Below are 22,678 nucleotides of genomic sequence, written 5' to 3' on the forward strand. Positions count from 1 at the left end.
GGCACCAGGCCCCGCTTCTACCACACTCCAGTAAAAATAAATCTCTCTGTCCAAATATAGACTGGTCAAAAGTGCCATGTTTTACAGGATAGGAGGCAGTTCTTTGGCATTAAAAATAGACAAGTTTTGGCTTCCCTGAAGATCTGGGCAAGAGCACTACTATTTCCAGATGGAAACCTAGGTGGATGGGGTAACTGACTCAGCTATTTAAAGAGCCCAAATAGAAAATTATATCCCCTCTCTGGGCCTCAGTTTACTGATCCATAAAATGAAAAGGTAAGGCATGACAATTGACATGAAAGCTCCCACTGTCTCTGAGGGCAGGAACTGGAGTCCAAAGCTGACCCTCAGAGAGCTGAAGGCCTTCTAAATCATGGGGCCCCTGCACAGATAAGGTCAGCTGGCCCTTAGACCCTCCTCTCACTGCATAAGACCAGAAGTGTTTTTTTTTTTTCTGAGGATTTTCAGAATTCTGTCAAGGGCTTTATTTATTTTTTTTTTTAAAGATATTATTTATCTATTCATGAGAGACACAGAGAGAGAGAAAGCCAGATACACAGGCAGAGGGAGAGGCAGGCTCCATTCAGGGAGCCCGATGTGGGACTCGACCCCAGGATTCCAGGATCACACCCTGGGCCCAAGGCAGACGCTCAACTGCTGAGCCACCCAGGCATCCCAAGGGCTTTAAATTATCCTTTTGAGTCAGACACCTCGTTGATCCACAGAGCAAGGCAGGCCAGCAGTCCCCCTACAAGGAGCATACCTCCCGAGATGCTACCCTGATAAAAGGAAGCCACAGCCCAGCCAGACACCAGAGGGGATGGTGGGCAGTGGAGGCTGCCACTGCAGAGTGCCATCACCCTTCCCCTGTTATTCTGCAGAAGGCTGACATACACATGGAAGAGCTGGAGGCTCAGAGAGGTGGCACAACTTGCTTAAGGTCATTCAGCTGGGGGAGGCTGGGACTGGATCCAAATCCAGGTCTGGATCCAAAGCCCCTGTCTTTCCACCTCCTGGGGCCTCTCCCATGCTGCTTCCCGTGAGGTCAGCATGGCTCTTCTCCACTCCTGGGGGGAAAGGACGTCCTAACAAAAGCCGGGAGCCTGGGGGTAGCTCAGGAGAGCAGCCAGAAAGAAGTCAGGAGACTCGATTTCCCCAACCGACCCCCTGAATTTTCATCACACCTTGAAAAAGAGGGGCCGGCTTTGCTTCAAATGGTTTTATTAAAAATTGTACCAATTGATAGGGGGAAAATATACACACACATATACGCATGTGAAGAACATAAAGCCAAATATTCTGTACAGGTAAAAAAAACAATGGGTCCCTGTTCCCCTCCCTCTCTTTCTCTCTCTCCCAGAGGCAGGGTGCCTAGAACCCAGGGACAAGTAACCCAGGCTGAACAAAATGCTACATTCTCACTGGGTCTCTCCCTGCCAGCCCCTGTGGACCCGGGGATGGGGCAGCGGGGGGGGGGGGGGGGGGGGGGGGGGGACGGACGCTCACAGAGCGGGGAGAGGGGCCGCCACTCAGGCAGGGAGTGGGGCAGCAAGGCTGGTGCCCCTAACCAAGAGCTCAGCTTGTGTTATTCCCTCAAAGCTTGAAGTCCCCACCAGCTGAGGTACCCCCTGCCCACAGGGGACCCAGGAGGCTTCGGGGGCTCCTAAGTGATCCCCTTCCTAGACCAGGTCCAGCTAAGGTCCAGCCTCCCACCAAAGATCTGCAGCTTCTTGCAGCCCAGACTGAACGTTGATTCCCAGAAGCCCCACAGAGCCGTGGAGGCAGGAGTCTGTGTTCTCGCTGCTTTCCACTGTCCATACCCCGTCTTCATCAAGTCCACCAAATGACACAAGCTTGCCAGCTCTCTGTGTGCTCCTCTGCCGACTGGGGCAGGCGCAGTGGCTCCCTATCCCCCAATGGAGGTCAAGGCAGGACCATCCCAAACAACCCCCCCAAAATTCCATGCCCAGGCTGGAGCCACCTCGGGATGAGGCTGGGCCTCTGGGGCCAGTGAGACGAGTCAGCTGGGCCCCTCTGAGTGCTTGGAGCATGCCTGACACGTAAGCTCTGGACACAGACCCACACCCCTCAGGGCTCGGGGAGGTCACTGGGAGGTGATTTTTCTCTCCCTCGCACTGAGCAGGAAAAGGCCACAGGGACAGCTCTCCAGCAGCCCAAATTCGAAGCAGGCAAAGGCAGAGAGGCCAGGCCAGGTCCTCCAACTCACTTAGGGAGTCAGATGTCTGGCCTGGGTGGGGTTCTCTCCCTCATTCTGTCTATCCGCTTTCAGAAACTCTAGGGTTCTGAATCAGAAGGGCCTGTCTTGACCCTGAATATCAGGCTTCCTCCCTCCAGGGCTTTTCTATAATGAGAGTGAGGTTTCCAGCCCCTCTCTCCCCTCACCCTCAGCAAACCACAAAAACTCCACAAGTCTTCAGCTGGTTACAGGTCAGGAGCCAGGTCAGAGTCTCCCTCCCTCCAAATCGGATTCTCCTCCCCCTAACTAGAGACAGCCAAGCTCCCTGGGGTGGGGGATGGGGAAAGGGGGCCCAGAGGGAGGGATGCATCTCCTGAGGCTGGACCTGAGGAATGTTCAGACCAACTCACCAGGCAGAGGGGGAAGGGGCCAGTCTAGATTACTAGGCCAATTAAAAACAGCCAGCCAGGAGGAACCGCTCTCCTTCCTGGGGCCATTTACCTCCCGGGTGTTTTGGGGGGGAAGGGCGAAGGAGGGGGTTTTAAATTTTGCCCCAGCTTGCTTAGGGTAGTGAGTGAGTTCCTGGCCTCCCATAAGACAGAGGCAGTGCAGTCGGACTGCCCTCCCCTGGCCTCAGGCTCCATGTTCAGGTGGGCTTGTCAAACTCTGGGATCAGTTCTCAGAGCAGGCCACAGGACATCCTGCCCGGGGCCTGGCAAGATCTCCGAAGCTGGTGGCTTTGCCTCAGCACTGGGGCCCCAGACCATTTATTTGTTCTCTCACTCAGCTCAGCAGGGAAGTCCGCTAAGAGGGGTTCAATGAGGCTGGCAGAAATAATCCTGGTTTTCTTGTGTGCTGCTCAAGCAGACACCAGCAGCCTGCCTGTCACTGCCTTGGTCCAGAAGAGGGAAAACAATGTCCAATGCACATTCTAAAATGCTGTGGAGACACACAAAGAAGGCTGGATTTCACAATGGTCAGCGTGTCCCCGAGTTGGTCTTCACCTGTTCCCTGGGTTCCTTCTGGTAAGCAGGAACCCATCTTCTTAGCAGACAAACCATGGTACACACCCTGAGAACAGAATTCTAGCCAAGAAGAGGTAATACCTCCAGAACATCCAAGCAGAACAAAACAAAGGCTAATATACAGTTTGAGGTCCTTCACCTCAGGGCTGCTGTGAGCCCATATGGCACCTTTGTGCAAATTAGGAACGACACCCCTTCCTCTGAACAGACGTAGCCTAAGACGAGGGCATATAGCCTAGTGGGCAGAGTATGAGCTGGATTTTAGCTTCCATTATCTTCTTCTGCAGGTGCCCTTGTGCAGTGCACAACCTGCCCAACTGCACATCCAGTAGATTAATGCTTCCTGCAGACCTCCTCTCTGTAGAACCATAGGAGCTTGTTGGGCTTCTTCAGGTTTGAGAGTCTATGTGGACTCCTCCAATTTCCTTGGGTAGCCCTGAGGTCTTCTCTGCCCAGGAAGCCATCTTTACTTTGGGCCTTGCTTCATGTTAGCACCAATGTTATCTTTTCTTACATATGCAAAAAGTATAATTTAATTTCTACATGTCTAGTTAACAGATTCCCTGTGTCTTTTCAGATTCCCCGCATCTGCTATCAGAGCTGCCAGCCTGGCTGCTTTAAATTCTCTCCATGAGTGCCACAGCAGGGAGAAAAGGGAAGTTCAGAGGCAGCTGCAATCCTGCTGAGCTCCAGAGCACGATATTCCCGGGACTAGCTGGAAGCTGAAGGAAGACAGGAAACATGTACCCAAATTTGACAAATTTGACGGCTCCACACTCTAATCATTGCCTGTGATTCTAAAAGACATGCTTCAGCTGACAAAGCCACAGTGCTGGCTTCTTCCTGTATCCCACTAGGTGTGAAAAAGGAATGGGGTTAAGCGGGAGGAGGTATGTCGTTTCCAAGGAAACCAAGGGGTCTGGGTTCCTCTAGGGCTGAGTCTCACAGGTGGGATGGCCACCACACTTCCCAGCCCCATGTCATCCTGCAGTCCGTTGGCTGGGTCTTTTGAAAGAAGAGCTGACAAAGGCACAAGCTGCTGGCTATGGCATGGCCATTGGCTCTTTGGCTCATCCGTGGCTGACACCCAGTGTATCCCAGGCAGCCAGAGGTGGCAAGGGTTCTGCACCTCAGGACCAATCCCGGGGCCTCTGAGTGGGAGCAAGTAAGACTTGAGGCCTACCCAGAAGTTTGGTTCATTTTGCGGCATGTTTGAGGGGTCCTTGGAGAAACCCAACCCTCCCTGAGGTCTGCTGGAGATGACAGGGGCTGGGCAAGAATCCCTGAGCCCTTGAGGCAGGCAATGACTGGGCCAAAGGAGAACCCAGATATGGAGCTGGCTGACTGGCCTAGTGGAAGTTGCCACGCTCAGCTGGAAAGCCCCTGGCCAAGGCCCTGGGGGATTAAAGCAGTGTGACTGTCAGATCTCGGGCCATCCATGGTGGAAGGCTGATAGTGCGGGTGGAACCAGGAGTCTCATCCAATCTCCTATGTCTTCAGCGAGCTCCTGGGAGAAACTACAGTCCACTCGCCGGAGCACATCACTACCTGGTCATCTTCAACAAACGCTCAAGAAACACTCGACGTGTCAGAGCCCTCGGGAGGTCCCACATCACAGACACATCAGCCTCCACTTCAACAGTGTTTGACAAAGGCCCTTACTCCTGGTCGAGGTCCTGAACAGGGAACGATATCCCGCTTGGGTATGTCTTATGTACACAGAGAGACACTTTTAAAATGCAAACGCAAAAAAACAGCAATGAATACACTTCATAAGACACGGTGTCAGTCCTCTCGATGCCAACCAACGTCCTTCCTGTGGTGCCCTGAACGAAGAGGGCAGCCCAGCCTCACCTGGGACCTGCCCCATTCCTGTTCTCATCTGCATTCAAAGCCAGGTTGTGCAGGAAGAGGAGAATCTGCCACCACACTCGATTTTGGTTTTGCTGGTGCTGAAAGGGAAAAAAAAAATGTGATTCCTAAACATAGCCTGTAGCCTTGACGACTCCTGACTCCTTATCATTCCCAATAAAAGTTCAGATCGATGTGTCTAGGGGCAACACTTTAATCCTATCAGGACAGCAAACTGGGGGATGGGGGGGTCAGGGGGGTAGGGGAGGGGTGAGAAGAGTGGTGAAGAGGAGGAGATGAGTTCTCCAAAAAACAATTGCAGTTTTAACATTAAAAAGAAAAGACCCGGCTCTTTATGCACTGTGCACAAGAGGATTAAACGTTTTCCCCTGCTTGCAGGATTTTCCAGAGTTTAGCCAAGTGCTGCTTTTAATCAGATTGGCTCCTGAGCCCCTCAAACCTCAGCTGCATGAACAACAAACTTTCTTCAGAAAGAAAGAGAAGAAGTGCCCCCCTCTCTTCCCCAACTCCAAAGTAACACAGAGAACAAGGGGGGAAGGGGGGGAGCCTCCATCTGCAAGTGATTTGACACTGTGAAGGTCAAAGGGTTAATCTTCAATTTAAACCACACTGCTGAGGCAGCAAAAATCTGATTTCATCCAGTGCAAACACGCACGCACACACATGCACACACACAGACACACACACACACAGACGCATACGCTTGTACGCCCGCCCTCTCTCCCTTCCCAGCATCTCCAGCTCAGTGCTGCCCTTTTTATAGCTGCTCTTGACAGTAAGCCATAAATAATCCCTCTTGGAGCGCTTTCCTACTGACTGGGGCCAATTAAACGTTAAGCAAGAACATACTTGAAAACAAAACAAAAACAAAGAATGCACACTACTCTCTGGAGGTTATCCCAGGTCCTACTGTCAGGCAGGGAAGCTGGGGGCAAAGGTCAGGGGTCAGAAGCTCACAGGCTTGGGGCTGCTGCCACACCCACACAGGTACCATTTCCTGGGGGCCAGCAGAGGCTCCGAGGGGAGTGGGGTGCTGGAAGAGGTGGCCTTTGTCCTCTCTTTGTCTGCCAGGGCAGGAGGACGGGATGCGGGCCCTCTCCACCCGGTCCTCGGTGCAGAGGGGAATGAAAAGCTAGTGTGCAGGAAGAAGCCAGCACGGGCTGGACCGGGGTCACTGGCAGGGCCCCGCAGTGAGTGTGGCCATGTGAAGGGACAGCAGGGCCGGGGCCCTTCTCGGGCTGTCTTTAACCACTGCCTGGGCCCCTATGTCTCAGATGATGAGGACAAGGTAAGTCAGTGGCAGAATGGAAAGTGAGCCCGGGTGTCCCGCGCCCACACCCTTGGAGCTTTGTGGGCAGGGTTGGCCCTGGCCTCCTGGACTTTCCCCCAGGCCCTGTGCAGGTTTCAGGCCCCCCCCCCCCCACCTCCACTGGCCTTGGACCACAAAATTAAGAGAGGTGACCTGTGGACTGCAGCCGACCTCAGGGCCCTGCCGAGGCAAGTGAACCCCACGCTCGTCTGGGGCCACAGTGTGCCCCTTGCCCCTGAGGAGGGGAGGCTGGAAAACCATCCAGGAAGCCGGAGTTAGGGCTCCTGCCAGGAGGGGAAATCAGGGTGTGCCACAGAGGAGTCCTGGCAGACTGCAGCGGGAGACTGATGGCTTCCTTGTGTTTTGTAAACAAAGATGAGTAAAAAGAGGAAACACAGCCGGCTTAACAAAATCTGGTTAGAGTGAAGCAGCGTGAAAACAGCCTCAGCTGCAAAACCTGAAGGGTCGGGCCTGCCTGCAGCAGCTGGCAGGGCACCCCGCCTCCTGCTTCCCGCCCCCAGCTGCTGCCCGGGACAGGTGCAAAGGTCATGTGGCGGAACAGGAGGAAAATCCAGGAAAAGACTGGTCCCCAGAGACGCCTGTCTGCTGGAATTCCAAGTCTCCTCAGGTGCCTGTTTGAAAAGGCCAAGTAACAATAACAGCCACAATCATGACAAGAATAGTAGCACTGAGTGTGTCAGGCTCTGAGTCTTCTACAAAGTGTGAAGACTTTGCTGGTCCGTGGACCAGCAGTCTCAGCACCACCTGGGAGCTTACTAGAAATGTAGATCTACTGACTCAGAATGTGCATTTTTAACAAGATCCCCACATGACTTGGAGACTCCATTAAACTCCTTTGGCCCTTCTCGACAATCCTGTGAGATTGTTACATATCATTATCCCCATTTTACAGACAAGAATGTTGAGAGTTCAAGAACTTGGCCACATGGCTACTAAGTGGCAGGGACTGAATGGAATCCAGACCACCTGGCCCTAGAGCAATGTCTTTACCCATTATCATTATTCTCTGGGCACCACCACACAACTTTCTTTATGCCAAAGCAGACCCTTTCTTCTCCTCTTCTCTAAATCCTATCAAAATAGCTCAATGGCCAAGGAAGGGAGATCACAATTCTATGTTGTGGGGCCTGGGCCAATCCCATTTCTGTATGCCTCAGTTTTTTTCCCCAAATGCCCCTAATGGAGGCTGCCTGGGTAACTTCCGGGGCCCTGAGGTATCTGGGGATGAGGGCAATGCAGCACCCTCAGTCCCATCATTTGGGGGTGTTGGGGGACCCAGAAGCAGCTATGGGCCAGAGCGTGCTGTCAGAGAGGAAGGCCGAGGTCTTGCTGGGAGACATAGGCATGCCTAGGTGCAGAGGCAGGGCCACAGACCCACCGCTGGAAAGAACCTGAGTCCCAAGCCTCTGCCTGTGACAGGCCTCAGGGTACAAGGCACTTTGGGCGGTGGGTGGCTCCCTGGGCCAGGACTCAGAGGACCTGGCTGTAGGCGGGAGATTCCCACCAGCTTGTCTGCGAGTCCTCACTTCCCTTGTAAGAGAAATGTAAGCATGGTATTAGATCAGCAGTTCCCAAACCTGACTGTGTCACAGAATCCACTGAGGTGCTGTTAGAAATACAGAGTCCCAGGGTTCCACCCAGGCCAACTGGGTCAGAATCCCCAGGGAAGCAGTCCAGGAATTTGTACATTGAACAAACTCTCTGGGTGACATTTTTTATTTTTTTATTCTATTTATTTAATTATTTTTAAGCTTTTGACTCTTTAAGTAATCTCTACACCTAACACGGGGCTCGAACTCACAACTCTGAGTTCGAGGCCCATGCTCCACTGACCAGGCCCACTAGGTGCCCTAGGGCAACGTTTTTTAAATCAGAAGTAACATTGTATATTTTAGTCATCAAAGTAATACATGTTAACTGTAGAAAAATTGGAAAATACAAGAGGTGAGACGGAAGAAAATAAAATCACTTGTGCTCTTGCAGCCTAGAAGAAAACACTTCATTTTTTTTTTTTTTTCCAGTCTCTTTCAATCTCTTCTCATCAGAATAATGACTTGGCCAAGCCAGAGGTAAATCCTGCCCAGGTGGTTCTGAGGCAGCCAGGCCACAGACCAGCATTTGGAAACCACTGAGGTGCTTTCCGATTCTGAGGTTTGGGATGTGAAGTTTGTCATCCACAATTACCCTCAGGATTACAATTCCGAGCTCCAACAGCTGAATCCAGCCAGCCTCTCGGAGGGTCCGGGTGGGCCGGGAGACCAGGCTGCCTCGTACTGAGTTAAGCTGGCTGCATGGCAGCTGAGAGAGCAGTAAGAGCAGGGCCTGGTAACCAGTCCATGGCCTCAGTCGTCCCTTCTCTGGGCACAAGAAGATGCCACACAAATTCCACTTAGCCTTCTCTTGCCACAGGGCAATCCCTGAAAGGCCCTCTTCTGAAAAGAAACCAAGCTGCATCTCACCAAAATTATCAAAGAATGCCCTGATCATGAAGAAACCAAGCACTTAACAAAACTATCAAAGAATGTCCTGATCAATAACAAATACAATATTAAAAAAAAAAAAATTACACAAAAGGGCCTGACCAGAAAGGAAAGAGAAAGGACATGAAGGGAGGCCAGTGAGAAAAACAGTAAGGAGGAAGGAAATCGACAGTCACTGAACAGGATGAGGTACACAAAGACACCACAATGCCAGAGAACATGGGTCCTTCCAGCAGAAGGTATGGAGGAGCAGGGAAGAAGGAAGGGGAACCAGGAAAGAGTAGGCTTGGCCTCTCATGCTCATGGTACAGCATGGAACGCAGCACCCGAGATCAGTGAGTGCAAACCTTCAGAGCAGGACCTTCCTCTCCCAGAGTTAGCTAGAGTACCCTTCTAAGTCCAGAAACCTGCAAGAAGTGGGGGTTCTAAGAAGGCACAGTCAAGGTGGGCGCTTAGGGATTGGAGATGGAGGCACAAGGGATGGGGAGCTGCTGGGGATTGAAGTTTCCACTTGATTTTAGCCAAAAGGCCGAGAAGTGATTGGGATTGAAGTTTCCACCAGAAGACCTCAAACTGAGAGTTTAGAGGGACAGAGGAGAGGAAAAAAAAGAGAGGTGAATGCCCTGTGGGAAAGGGATCCAACCTGGTGGATAAAAATATCCTCTTCAGTTAAGACAGCATAGGCAGGTACTAGAGACCCAGGGCTCTTCTTTGACGGTCCCACTTCCTTGCTGTGGTCAGGGGATGAAGGCAATCAGCTGACAAGGGTTCAAGTCACCCCCACTGGGCACACAGTAGGTACTTAACAAATGCACACTGGACCGACTACAGAAAAGTCAGCCTTGCAAGATAACCCACTTGTCTGAGGCCGGGAACAAGTGATGTCTGGCCAGGTCTAAAGATGTACTTGATGTGATAGTATCAGCCTCTTGCCTAGGGAGAGGCCCAACTAGTAAAAGGCTTTTCTTCTTCTTCTTCTGTTTTTTTTTTTTTTTTTTTTTTTTTTTAAAAGAGCTGGCTGTGGTGTCTGACAAGGTTGGATTACACAAATCAAACTGTCCCATGTGGCCTCTGCCCTAAGCACAGTGTTCCCTCCCCTTCCCCCAGATAAGAATCTCCCTCTGCCTCTCTCCCTTTGGATCCAATTCACACCCTCTGGGCGCTTTGTGTGTCACCAGTATTCCAGATGCTTCAGCAAAAGCTAATTCACCCCCGAAGGACTAGAGGAAAGAACACCCATATACTGTGGCCCTGCTCGAAAAGAACCCTGCCAATTTTACCAAACAGACAGCGATTCATAGTATCTTATACTGAGAGATAAGATCCAATCTACCCATTTCTTCTTCCTAAAGATCTGGAACACAGGAAGGACACATATTATCAATCCCATTTTACAGATGGGGAAACAAAGGCTCAGAAACATCCCTCCAAGCAAATTAGTTGGCAGGGACTGGGGGTGGGCGGTGGGGTTATTCAGACCCCTGTCTTCTAACTCCATAGCTATGTTATTCTGCTAAAATATTACAGTGTATTTATTCACACTGTGGAAAGTAGTACTAACTTTTCAAAGAGAATCACCACTGAACTGCTCCCCTAGTATGTTTAAAGACATTGTTTCCAGATCATTAACTATTTAGTAAGGATGCCGTGGACCAGAAAAACATAAACCTTCCAGAGGCAGAGCAAACTGAAGATCAAACAGAAATAAAGCTAAAAACTGCTCTGAAAGGATGACTTCAGGTCATGTTCTGAAACCACACTTGGTTTCTTTAAAATGCAGAATTTCGCATACCCTGTTTTACAGGGAGAAACATTCTCTTCCAAGTGATGTTTTCCTACCTCTCCCCTGTCTCCATGCTGCTCTAAACCCACCCTGGCGGAGGCTGAGCGGGGCAGCCTTGCCACCAAGAACAGGAATAGAGATAAGAGAGACTTCAGGAAAATTCGACCTGGAAGAAATTGAGGAGATGTTTTTGTTCAATTCAGCAAGCTTTTATCAAGCCCCCAACTGGGGCAAAGGCTTATGAAAGGCACAAAGATGAGCGAGATGTAAACTGCCCTCGATTATTCTATAATGTGAGCAGAAGAAAACAAAAGCATAGAAGTAAGTTTTATGGGAGGCAGAGCCAGGTCAGGGCAGTAAGTGGGTGCTCCTTCATGCTCTTGTTTGCCAGGAGGTGCCTGGAAGCAGTGATGGGTGGTGGGAAGACTACAGTCTTAGGACTGATCAGATCTGTATGGCTCCCAGCACAGCCACTGACAGCATAACTTGGGCGCGCTGGGCTGTCTCCCTTCTCTGAACCTGTTTTCTATAAAACAGCGATGATCGGGTCCAGAAGTAGGAGGTGGCTGTGTGATCAAACAAGAAAAATACACATAAAGCGATGGGTCTGGTGACAAGAGGGAGCAGCTCACTCCCCATGGAGGACAAGGAAAACCTGGGCCTCCCTTAACCTCCCCGACACCTCCCTCAACATCCTCTTCCTCAGAGAGGTCCAGGGGTGGAGGAGTGCTATCTTCTAAACAGACTGTTGCAGTCCTGGGGAAATCCCTGACTTTTCATTCTGAGACGGGCCAAGGTAGCTAGAGGCGGCTGGGCTCAGAAATCCAGGCTGCCAGGCTGACCAAGGGATTCTGAAACCCACAGGGCAGCCCCTTGGGCCCAGTGGCCCACTGCCCTAAGAATGCTTCTGACCCAGACGGCCGGAGTAACAGGCAACGTGGCAAAACGGAAAAAGAAAAAAATAACTCCTTGCCAAGAGCTTCCTCAGTGCAGCCAGTAGTGCTAACAGGACGTTGAAGCCACACCACCCTGGCAACACCAATCACTTCTCCAGGGAAGAAGGGGTAGCCTGGAGCCACTGGTTCTCAGTGGAAGACAGGAGGGTTTCCTCTATGCAACTGCAGGCCACTGGCTTCAGCTGTGTGTGTGTGGGGAGGGGGGAATGGGGGAGGGAATAGAGATGGGGGAGGGGATAGGGCTGTGTCCACCACCCAGATCCCCAGAGCCTTTGGGGCCCCTACCTATCCTCCCACAGAGATGGCTCTGGCTCCCTCAGCCTGAGAACTGCTTCATCAAACTATCAGACAACTTAAGAACTCAAGAAAAAAACCTGCTGTGGGTGCTCCAGGCATAAGTAAGGGACAGAGGACGGAGGACTGCCAGATGTGCTGTGGGTCTACAAGACTGTGGAAAAGGAACCCTAGAGCTCTGGCTCCCAAACTGGAGCCTTAGCAGCTGGCTGTTCTCAGCCTGTCTGAGGCCAGTTCCCTAGGCAGGACAAGGCAAGCTAAGTATGGAAGAAGGCTGGACCCTCCTCTTCGCCACATACACTGACTGTTCTCGTTCTGGTCATGGAACATGCCCTCTTGCTTGCCAGACGTGATCAAAAGGCAAACTAGACATTTTTCTTCATCCTTCTTTTCTAGTACCTCTCTGAGCCCCTCCTCCCATCACCCCCTTCACCCTTAAGGGGGAAAAAAAAGCCAACTCCCATCCCCAAGGCCCAGCTTGGTGGGGAGGGAATGAACTATCCGGAACTATAAGGCCCTTCTCCTGGAAGAGAGAGTAGTCAGGTGCAGAGTTGTGTGGGGAACTCGGCCTCTAGTCAGCCACGCTGATGACTCAGAAGCTAAATATAGTGAGCGATATAAACAGAGCCAGCCACAGAGCAAACACAGGGCCCCGAAGCCCCGGCCTGGCTCTCACGCACAGCAGCCCTCCCCAGTAACACCCCCCCCCCCCTCCCCAACCTCCCCCAGCCCCCAGCCCTCTCCTAGGTAGACCTCCCACTGCTGGAACAGAGGCTGGCTCCACAGGGACCGGCTCACTCTAAGGTGAAGCCCTGGGGCTCCTACTCAGGGCTGCCACATCTAGGGCCTGAACAACCTCATTAGCCGCAGTCTGAGCACCCCCAAAACCACTTAGCAACAAGGAAGGCATCTCAAAGGGTCAGGTAGCAGCAGTCAAGGGCCCCTGAACAAAGGATCCAGGCTGTTGGCAGATGTAAACACCACTCTGGGTACGACTTCCAAGCGAGCTCCCCAAGAACTATAAAGACAGGCCCAAGCAAAATCCTACAATCATCTTTTGGCACGTTTCCCAAAATGTTAAACTGCCCACACCTTAATAGTTATAGGTACTACAATCTCCAACGGGCTTTCACATCTGTTCTGCTAAGTAAGCATTAGAAATCGAGGTGCAGAAGTTAAATGATTTGTCTATGGACAGAAAGCTTGTGACAGAGGGAGGATTTGAACCTGAGTCTACCTTTAAGTATAGGATCCTTTCTGGAATATTGCAATTAAAGATAGTTTTTAGTGAGTATCTGACATTTTCTTCAGATTTCATTTTTCAGAAAGTCTAATTACTGTTCAGGGAATTTCCAAATTTGACTATTCTGAATGAAGCCACTCCTGGTCCAACTGAAAAAGCCATTTCCAACTCAAAGAATTCCAATGTTCTTGTGGTTTTACTCACTCAATGGTCTACAGCGGCTTTTTTTTTTTTTTGATTCTTGGCTTTTTAACATTGCCCAGAAATACCCCCCATAAATTTCAAGGTGGTGCCACTGGGATAGGAGACTTTCCTAAGAGGAGGAGGACAGAAGCTACTGCCCATTCTTAGGCCCATGCTGGAGAAGACTGTGGCAGGTGGAATAGAATGAAAGTAGAACCCACATCTTCTGACCCCAGCAGCTCATGAACACAGTGAGGAAGCTAACCTGTACCTCCTCCTCCCTGCAAAAGCTGGACAGACACAGAAATACCAAGGTAACTTCACAGAGCCTGAGTCAAGGTAAGCCATGGCAAGCACATCACCAGACATCTGCTGCAGAGGAACAAAGAGGAGAACCTTCCAGGGGCATCTGGGTGGCTCAGTCAGTTGAATGTCCAACTCTTGGTTTCAGCTCAGGTCATGGTCTTGGGTCATGAGATTGAGTCCCATATCAGGCTCAGTGCTCAGCAGGAAGTCTGCTTGTTCCTCTCCCTCTACCCCTACACACACACACACACACATACTCTCTCTCTCTCTATCTAAAATAAAGAAATAAAATCTTAAAAAAAAAAAAAAAAGAGGGGAACATTCTACTCCTGACCCAAAGGAAGGTGGGGCATTTGATTGGGTTTGGAAAGGCTTTTACCTCCAATCACCTAGCATTCAACTCTCCTGTTGCTTTGGAGACCCAAACTGCTGACAAAAAGCGCCTTACTGACAGTGATCTTCTGCCTTCAAATCTTTGCCCTTCCATCCAGAGGAGCCACCCTGAACAGATCACACAGGTAACCAGGCTAGATGCCCACCCCACATGCTCCCTAGGATGTATGTTGGGAGGGCTTATGGCCAGCAAAAACTGAGATCCAACATCCAGTGGAACTTGCAACCTTTTGAATCTGGGGTTAAGTTGATGCACTCAATTTGCCAAAATGCCATGCTGCAACACACTACCCCATCATTGTACCTCCCAGCCCCTCTGCTCACATCTCCTAGGAAGAAGTATTCCCCTGATACACAAATAGAATAACTAAGGTCTGTAACTGGGGACCAAAAGTGGCAACTCACACTCCCTACAGGACTCAGGGACCAATGGCCGTTGTCTGGCCCTGGGACACCATCCCAGATCTGAGGAGAAAGGAGATGGCTAAGCCCTCCCAACACCTTACTGCCTTACTTGGGTTGTATTTCTGTCACTCTCTAAACTCAACCTATGACAATGGGGGATGGCCATCATTTCTTTGTGGAGAAATGTACAAGGCCAAGGTCCACAACTGAACAGCTTGGACACAAATTTCTCTATGCAGGGCAGGTGGAGGGGAGCTCAGGGGAAGCAGCTCTGCTAAGGGATCAGCCTGATGGGAGGCGTGGGAAATGTACTGTGAACTGACAAGAACAAATGTGAGGGACGATCAGGCTTACAGACAAAAGGAAACAAGCATTAACAAGTACCTACTGTGTACCTGGAGCTTTCATTGGTATTTTCTCACTTAATCGTCACAATACAATTCTGTGGTATTAGCTCTAATTTACAGAAGAGGACGATGTGGACTTGGCAACGTCAAGTGCCTTCCTGATGGCTAGTAGGTGTTAGAACGGGTATTCAAATCTGGACCTTCTTGACCTTGGATTCAAAGCCTAGAGACTGGGGATCCCTGGGTGGCGCGGCGGTTTGGCGCCTGCCTTTGGCCCAGGGCGCGATCCTGAAGACCCGGGATCGAATCCCACGTCGGGCTCCCGGTGCATGGAGCCTGCTTCTCCCTCTGCCTGTGTCACTGCCTCTCTCTCTCTCTGACTATCATAAATAAATAAATTAAAAAAAAAAAAAAACAAAGCCTAGAGACTTAATCCTAAACCACTTCCTAGTACTTCAGTTTCTCTGCCTGCAAAGGAAGGGAATAGGGAAAGAAAATTATCCTAGCCTTTCCTGTAGGAGCTCCCAGAGAAGGTCCGTGAGTGGGGTTAGAGGGAAAGACGGGCTTAAAAGCAAGAGGATTCCACAGACAAAAATGTTTGGTTCTCTGTAATGGAAAATTTGGGAAAACCAGCTCTGGCCTAGAAAGGCTTAGCTGACCAGCCTCCTGCTACTATGAGGTCGGAATAGACAGCAGCCAGGGGGCCAAGGGACACAGGGACCTCAGGTGCCAGTATGGGGTCAAGTGCAGAGCAGGGGAGATTTGTCTATGGTTCTCCTCTGGCTCTGCTGCTTGCTCCTCCTCCCAGGCCAGGGTGGCTCTGGCTGATAGCTGAAAGATACCCTCAAGGAGGCAGCCCTGACCTGGGGGAAGCGATGCCAAGCAGCAAAGAGCAGGATCAAACCTTGGAATGAAGACTGTCTCCTCCTTTTCAGGACTGAGTCATGAAGAAAGGGCCCTGGGCTATGTTCTAGTCCTGTCCTCACAGCCTGCTCCCAAGCCTACAGGGGCTCACCAATGCATGGGAAACAACTGTTGAGAGAGATTAGGTCTACCGGGAATGAGAAAGGCTGCCTTCCAGACAGTCCTCTAGATGAATCTAGGAGACCCCGAGCCACCGTGTGTCCTCCGGCAGCTCCAGCACTGGGACTGGGAGCTGGGAACTGGTCTCAGCCCTAGGCCTGTATAACCAGGCAAGAGTGAATGGGCAGGAAGGAGGCCAAGAAACGGAAATCAAGAATCAGAGTGAGTCCACACATGGACCTAAGGAGAGACTCGAAGCCAAGTTTCCAGAAAACAATCAAAGGAGGGACTAGGAACTGGAGCCTGGGGCCAGAAGCTAGGCTGCCTTATTACCTAAGCATAGGGCCACCTTCTCTTCCCGATTAATAGGGGCTGGGAGACCCACCCAGGGACGAGGTCTAGCCCCCGATTTCCCTCAGAACTCCTCGGCAGAAGGCACTGACCATATCTAACCCTGATGGTCTGTTCTCAGGAGACCAAAAGACAACTTCTCTCTCCCCTGGGGCTGGCAACGGATTGGCCCTGAAGTCAAACCTACTGTGATCACCTGGTGTCACCCATCTCGACTCCGGGTCTGCCCAATCATGATGGAATTCTCTTGATTCCGGCCACACACACACACACACACACACACACACACACACTGCCCGCCAGGACGGCCCCAGAGGTAGGGAATGTGTTCAGTTCCAGGTGGCGGGCCTTTGCTCCCCTGGCGGCTGTACCAGCCCCATTCAGCCCTGGGCTCCCTCCCGCCCGTCCCGCCCCGTCCGCCCCGGGCAGCCGTCCAGAGGGCCAGCCTGGGAGGAAGGGTTAAGTGCCTGGGGGCCGGCCCAGACCGAGGCCGGGCCGGGCGCCTCCAGCCCGCGGCACGGAGGGCTCCTGCAGCACGAGCCCGCCAGCCGCCGCCTTTGTTGACGGACTCGGCCACATGCTCGGCTGACACGCGATGCTCCGCCCCGGCGGGGCTGGTGCCAGGCTGCCGGCCAAGCGCGGGCCGCCCGTCTGGAGAGACTCTCCGAGGTCCGCTCTCCAGAGTCCCGGGTCCCGGTTCCCAGACAGAGACAATGAGGAGCAGCCTCCCCAGCTGGAAAGTGTCAGGTTACAACCGGTTCCACCACTTTCCCCCACTCAGGCCCATCCCTCGGCGGCCTCGGTTACCCGGCTCCCACGGCACCTCAGCCCGGCGCCCCCCACCCCCCAACTGGCCGGTTTCAAAGCGGCTCCCTGGGAATCTTCCCCTGAGGTCCACGAGGGGCGATCTCCCCACCTGGCCTCGGGCAGACGCGGTGTGGCAGATGAGGCTGCGGAAGCCACCCATTCCCCAGGAGAGATCGGGGCTTTCCTGCCCCAGGTGGGACGAACCGCTCTTAGAAGCCTGAGCCCAGAGGCGGCAGGTAACCCACTTGGAGCTCTGAGAGGGCAGGAGTGCTCGGACAGTTGGGCCCACCCAGTTCACCGGAACCACAGCAGCCCAGGCCAAGACCCCGGGACCATGCCCTTGGGGTCCCGGCAGACACGGAGTGGCTGAGGCAGGTCCTGGTCCACCCCCACCCCCCAGCCCCAGAAGACTCTCCTCCCGCCCCAGCCCAGCTCCCAGCTCCCATGCCTACTTGCTGCATGTGAAGCCGATGGAACTGGTCTGCAATGCACTGAAGCTTTCGGGCAATCTGTACCTCTGCTCGATGTTGCCACTGCCCTTCCGGGGGCTGCTCGAGGAGAGGCAAGCCTGCAGGGAAACTGGCAGGGAGAGGGAGCCGGTAGCCAGCGTTGCCTGCGAAGACAGAGGGCCCACATCTCAGCGTTCTCCACAACTCCACTATCCACCCCGAGGTGCCTGACGCTCCCTGCTGAGACCTGGGGCCGAGGCCTTCATCGGGGCACTCTGCCAGGTTTGGACAGACAGATCTGCTGGCTGCCCAGGCGTCTAAAAGCTGCCGTTCAGAGAACGGGAGGGAATGGTCCCAGCCTTCCCTGTAGTTCTCCATTCACAGGCAGTGCCAGGGTACAAGTAGTATGTGTGGGTGAACCTGCCAGCCTTCTGTCTTTATTTACCAAGCTATGCTTGACCACAATTTATTTTTCATGCAGTAGCAGGTTGAAGCTCTTCTCTGGAAAAGCACCGGAGGCAGCTCTCCAGAGTTCCTGGGTTGAGCAAAGCAAGGCAGAGAAAGAGAAAACCAAAATGTGCCTTCACTTTTTCGTCTGGCTGGGCCCAGGTCCCACAGCTCGGGACAATGGTACTAAAACTAGGGAGAGCAAACTCTTCAGACCCACTGGATAGCCAAGTTCCTCTCTGGAGGAGCCCCAGGCCAGACCGCAAGAGCTAGAGACCAGCGCTGCACCCTACCCCAGTGCTGGCAGTCGAGCTGCCGCTAGGGGTGCCTGCCTGCCTGCCTTCTTCCTCTGTTCCTTCTTCCCTGCCGGCCTTATCCATCTCCTCAAACTCCAAAAAGAACTGCAGGGCAGCTCCCTCTGGGAATAACTGCAGCGTCTTCTCAATATGCTCCATCAGACATAGCAAGTTCGCCTCCAAGCCCTTCCCCTCCCTCCATAAGCTATTGTGCTAAAAGAAGAAAGCAGACTAAGTGTCTAACCCTGTCCCTTTGCCAGAGGAGGGCATGTTACTCATAAAGCAAACCATTTAAGCCCACAAATGAAGGGGTCTTGTCTGATTGAGCCTTGGAAACAGCCCCTCTACTGGCATCGAGCCCCGGCAGGCCCAACCTCTTTCTCTAGTTCCCCTTCCAAGCACAGAAAGTCCCAAGTGACACCTTCTGCCTTCAGGAATCTTCCCCTCCCAGAAAGGGCCGGGTTTTTCCCTTCAGTGTCAACAGCGATTCACACAGATCTCCCAACCTTCACTGGGGCCACATTGGCCAATTTACAAAAGGCATATCACTCCCAGGACACAAAAGGCTGGGCCGCTCAACGGGCCACAGGATGTAAAACTCAAGGCCCAGGTACCACTCTCCTATCCCAAAAGGTACCACAGACCCAAGGATCCCTGCAGAAACGGACAAAAAGGCAGAAATGATGGCAGGCATAGCAATTTGCCCTTCTCAGTGCCTAAGGAGCACAGGTGAAGAGCAATGACAAGCAGAGAAGCAGAATGACAAGAATCGAGGAATCAATAGCCCCTGCTGTTCAATTTGGGGAAGGAAATAACAAAGTGCACGTTTGGGGAGGGGAAGTCCCCTCTTTTCCCCCAGTCTCTATGGGAGGAGTCCTGAGGCTAAGAGCACTCACCATAAAAGAGTCGCTGGGGCTCTTCGGTCACCCCACAAGGCAGCATGACACCCTGACTTGGGGAGGCCGGACTGAGGGTCTGGGTGGCCTTGTCTTCCTGGCTGGTGGGTCGAAGCCCAGGGCCACAGCAGTGGGTGAGAGGGAAGAGATGCAGACGGCTGAGGGGGCAGTCCAGCTGGCTCTGGGCAAACAGGTCAGCAGAGAGCAAGCTCCCAGGCTGGGTCCCCGGCTCCCCATCCTCTGGCTGGAACACATCATCCTCCAGCTCCTCCACACACTGAGGCGGCTCCATCTCCCCTGTTAGAGCACAATGCAGGCCTCTGGGATGCTGCTTCTACCCAGGCCAAAGCTGAGGGATTCCCCTCCCCTTTTTTCTTTCCTGCTTCCCCTTCTTATTTGGGTGAGTAGGGCCAGGTACTGATGACAGACAACTGGTGATAAAGTACTACCAAGGATGACACCCGCCCCAAAGGCTGAGGACAGCCTCACTGCTCCATACCTCTTCCCTGGGCCTTCTGGGAGCCACCCCCCACCTTGGTCTTTTCTCCTGACCCAGGCTGGTTCCGGTCATGAAGTCTGACTGCTATTGACTCTGAGCACTAGCAGGGGTATGATCAACGGCTACAAGCATGCAGGACACCTGGGGAAATGTCAACAAGACCAGACCCTGTGAGTGGCTATGGGAGGGCAGAGGGTGCTGGGACTGGCTGTACACACAGTGCTCGCTCGCTCTCTCTCTCTCTCACACACACACACTCACTCACTCACTGCCCTGAGGAGTAACCACCAAGCTCTCATTTCAGTCTGAACTGAGCTCCAGGCTCAGCAGCAAAAACAAAAGCCAGCAACTCTAGGGCAGCCAGGTTCCCTCCAAACCTGTTAAGCCCCGCCCAGCTGCCGATCTACCCTAGTCTCCACCCCCTGCTTGCTCAACACAACAAACAGGCTCCACGGTGTGGTAAGAGTGGGTCCTGGGAGAGAGGGCAGAAAGACCCAAGTGAGTCATTGGCCTCCCAACAGAGCAGAGCCATCTGCCCACCACAGCTTGGCCTAGAGGGTAGGTCCAACATCCAGCAATGTGGCCAGCCTCCCCCAGCTCAGCCTACTCACTCGTCTCCATGACTTTAATCTTCTTTGCCCACAGTCTACCTACCATTCCTGTCGGCACCGAACCTGAGATTGGTCTAACCCTCCTTACAGAAGGAAGTGAAATTCAGCCCTCTTTTTGTGACCTCACTCACTGTCTCTGTACTACTCAGGTTGTTGATAGGAGTTTCTTGGTAATAAAGAAGTTCCTCTTGCTCCACCTGATGGTTCTTGGAAATCTGAGCTTGGAGCCACCCAGCATCTTGAGCTCCCAACTCAGCCCCCTACATACACACACATACACCAGGAACTTGTTAGGGTCCCTGGGGCAGCCAGAAGCAACAACTACCTGAATGGTTTGGGATTCAGAGGGATACTGTTTGTCACTGCCAGATTCAATTAGAGATCCCCTGGGAATTTTGTCTCCCAGTCTCTTTCTTGCCTTTGAAGAACAAGCCAAATGGTCTGTAGGCTGGTAAGATACTTAAAGGAATCTCACTTAAATTCAGAAACTTGGCTTTCCAAAATGCAAGCTCTCTCCGAGGCGCTTGCTTCAACCTTCCCTCCATCCCAACCAGTCCATGAGCTACTATGACCCTATCTTTGCCCTCTTCCCTGGTGAGTGAGGAGATGCCAGCTTGGATGGCAAAACAGGCACATGGTGTTCTTTAGAAAGTGTTTCCCAAAGGAGGGTAGGAGATCTTCAGCTTATCAGCAACAGGAAACAAAGTTTCTTGCTGAAAGGACCAAGTACTGTCTTGCCAGTCACCTGGCAGGGGCTCTTCTCCAGCCTTTCAGCCTTCTCTCTGCAGACTGGCAATCCCAGGCTAAGAGGGGGCCCTCCAAAGCTAATCACAAGCAGGAGTCATTGTCTTGGGTTTTCCTTTGAAGCCAGTCACCTCCCCCTCCCCCACCCAGCAAGGCCCCAAAGTTCAACCCTTGCCTGGACTGGACTGTCGGGGAAATGCAGCCATAGGGTGTGTCTCTGCAAGCCCTGGGGACCCTACCCATTCTCCACAAGAACTGCAGGTGGCTCCTCTGTACGTGGGAGCCTCCCGAGGGGTGCTGGGCAAAGTCAAGTGTAAACTGGGATATGGTAAAGAGACCCTCTGCTCTCTTCGCCTGAGCTGAGGAGGTGATGTCCAAACTGGTAGGAGGAGCACACTTCTTGAGAGCACTGCCTGGGAAGGTTTTATTCCTAGCAAAGGGGAACCAAAGCCCGCTTTGGAACCATCTCAGCCCCGAAGGGCTGTAAGAGGGATGCTGAACTTAAGACTCCTCCTCCTAGGAGAATAGCCAGGCACTCGGAGGTTCCGTAGGAGTTAAAATCTGGGAACGCACACATACATGCGTACACACCCACACGACACACAGCAGACCTGGGTGACTCCAGGAGAGAGTCTCGGCCTCCGAGTCGTGATGCCAGGGCTCCGCGCCAGGGTCCAGCGTGACGAGCACTCGGGGGCTTGGCGCCCAGAGTCAATTGGGAAGGAGGGAAAGAGCCCAGCTGTTAAGGAGAGGAGCCTTCAGACTCCGCAGGGAGGCTGGACGCCCCCCCACCCCCTGTCCTACCCCCGAGTCAGATCCAGAGGCCGGGCCGTTCTCGGGAGCCCAGGGCTGCTCAGCAGTGAACCGCAGCTTCCCCTGCCCACCTGGACCCAACTCCCTGCTGTCTGAAATGCTACTGCCCCCAAGTTCCCTCGCGGAGCAGCGCACCTAGATAAGGGTCCTGCACCGCGTTCCCGCACCCCGGCGCTCCAGTCCTCCATGGTCCCCCCACACGCCCGCAGCCCAACCCTTCTCGGGCCCCCATGCGCAGCTCGACTCCTCGCCCCACTTCCCGCCGAGGTGCGATCCAACTCCGCCCGGCCCCCGGCCGCCCGCGCGCTCACCGGGCTGCGGCGGGTGGCGGGCGGCGCGGGCAAGGGCGGCGGCGGCAGCTGGCGGGCCGGCGCGGGAGGAGGCCGCCGTGCACCGCGCGGTATTGTTTCCAAAATACGCCCGCTCGGGGCATCCCGCAAACAGCTGATGAGGCCCCGCCTCCGGCGCGTCACGCCCCCGGCGGCCAATGGCGAGCGGAGCCCCGAGTCCCGGGCTGGGCGGCTGCCAGGGACCGTCACGAATGTACCAACCTTCCCTTGGAAACACTGCAAGGGGCCGAGCGAAATTCCGGCTCCCGTCAGAAACGCAATCGGAGAGCCGTAGTCGGCGCAGATTCCGATCCCGAGCGCAAGCCCGGGAAGGACCGGAAAGGCCCTGGTCCTCTCCATTAGAAGGGAGAGAGGGGGCGCCAAAATGACTTTTGTCTTCTCTTTCTCGGGAATGGTCTGAATAATGACGGAGCGTCCAGAAAGGGAGAAGAGGAGGACGCAGCGGGCGGCGTCCGTCGAGGGCAAGGTGCGTGTCCTCGTGGACCCCGGCCTGGTGGCAAAGCGCCCTCCCGCCTGCCTAGCCCGGCGGAAAGAAACTCCAGGCGCGAATCTTCGGGAAGCATGCGGACACCTGCGTC

The 22,678-nt window shown here is 53.2% G+C and overlaps 1 protein-coding gene across 5 annotated transcripts; it reads right to left on the reverse strand.

The window, feature by feature from the left end:
• Positions 1 to 1,199: 1,199 nt before the first annotated feature.
• BMF (Bcl2 modifying factor) lies at positions 1,200 to 22,163 on the reverse strand. Of its 5 annotated transcripts, none has more exons than XM_038580028.1 (6): positions 22,062 to 22,122; positions 21,549 to 21,676; positions 19,617 to 19,723; positions 19,084 to 19,380; positions 17,448 to 17,608; positions 1,200 to 5,174 (listed from the first exon to the last, which is right to left on the reverse strand). In XM_038580028.1, exons 4-6 carry the CDS (start codon positions 19,373 to 19,375, stop codon positions 5,073 to 5,075), a joined length of 555 nt encoding a protein of 184 aa, XP_038435956.1. In that variant the 5' UTR covers positions 19,376 to 19,380; positions 19,617 to 19,723; positions 21,549 to 21,676; positions 22,062 to 22,122; the 3' UTR covers positions 1,200 to 5,072. The 5 variants fall into 5 exon arrangements, with proteins under 5 accessions (XP_038435956.1, XP_038435955.1, XP_038435953.1 ...); XM_038580027.1 differs by having other exon boundaries at positions 19,583 to 19,723; XM_038580025.1 differs by lacking the exon at positions 19,617 to 19,723 and having other exon boundaries at positions 22,062 to 22,163.
• Between the last annotated feature and the right edge of the window lie 515 nt (positions 22,164 to 22,678).

This window comes from Canis lupus, chromosome 30 (genome assembly GCF_011100685.1).
Source record: "Canis lupus familiaris isolate Mischka breed German Shepherd chromosome 30, alternate assembly UU_Cfam_GSD_1.0, whole genome shotgun sequence".
Classification (NCBI taxonomy): domain Eukaryota; kingdom Metazoa; phylum Chordata; class Mammalia; order Carnivora; family Canidae; genus Canis; species Canis lupus.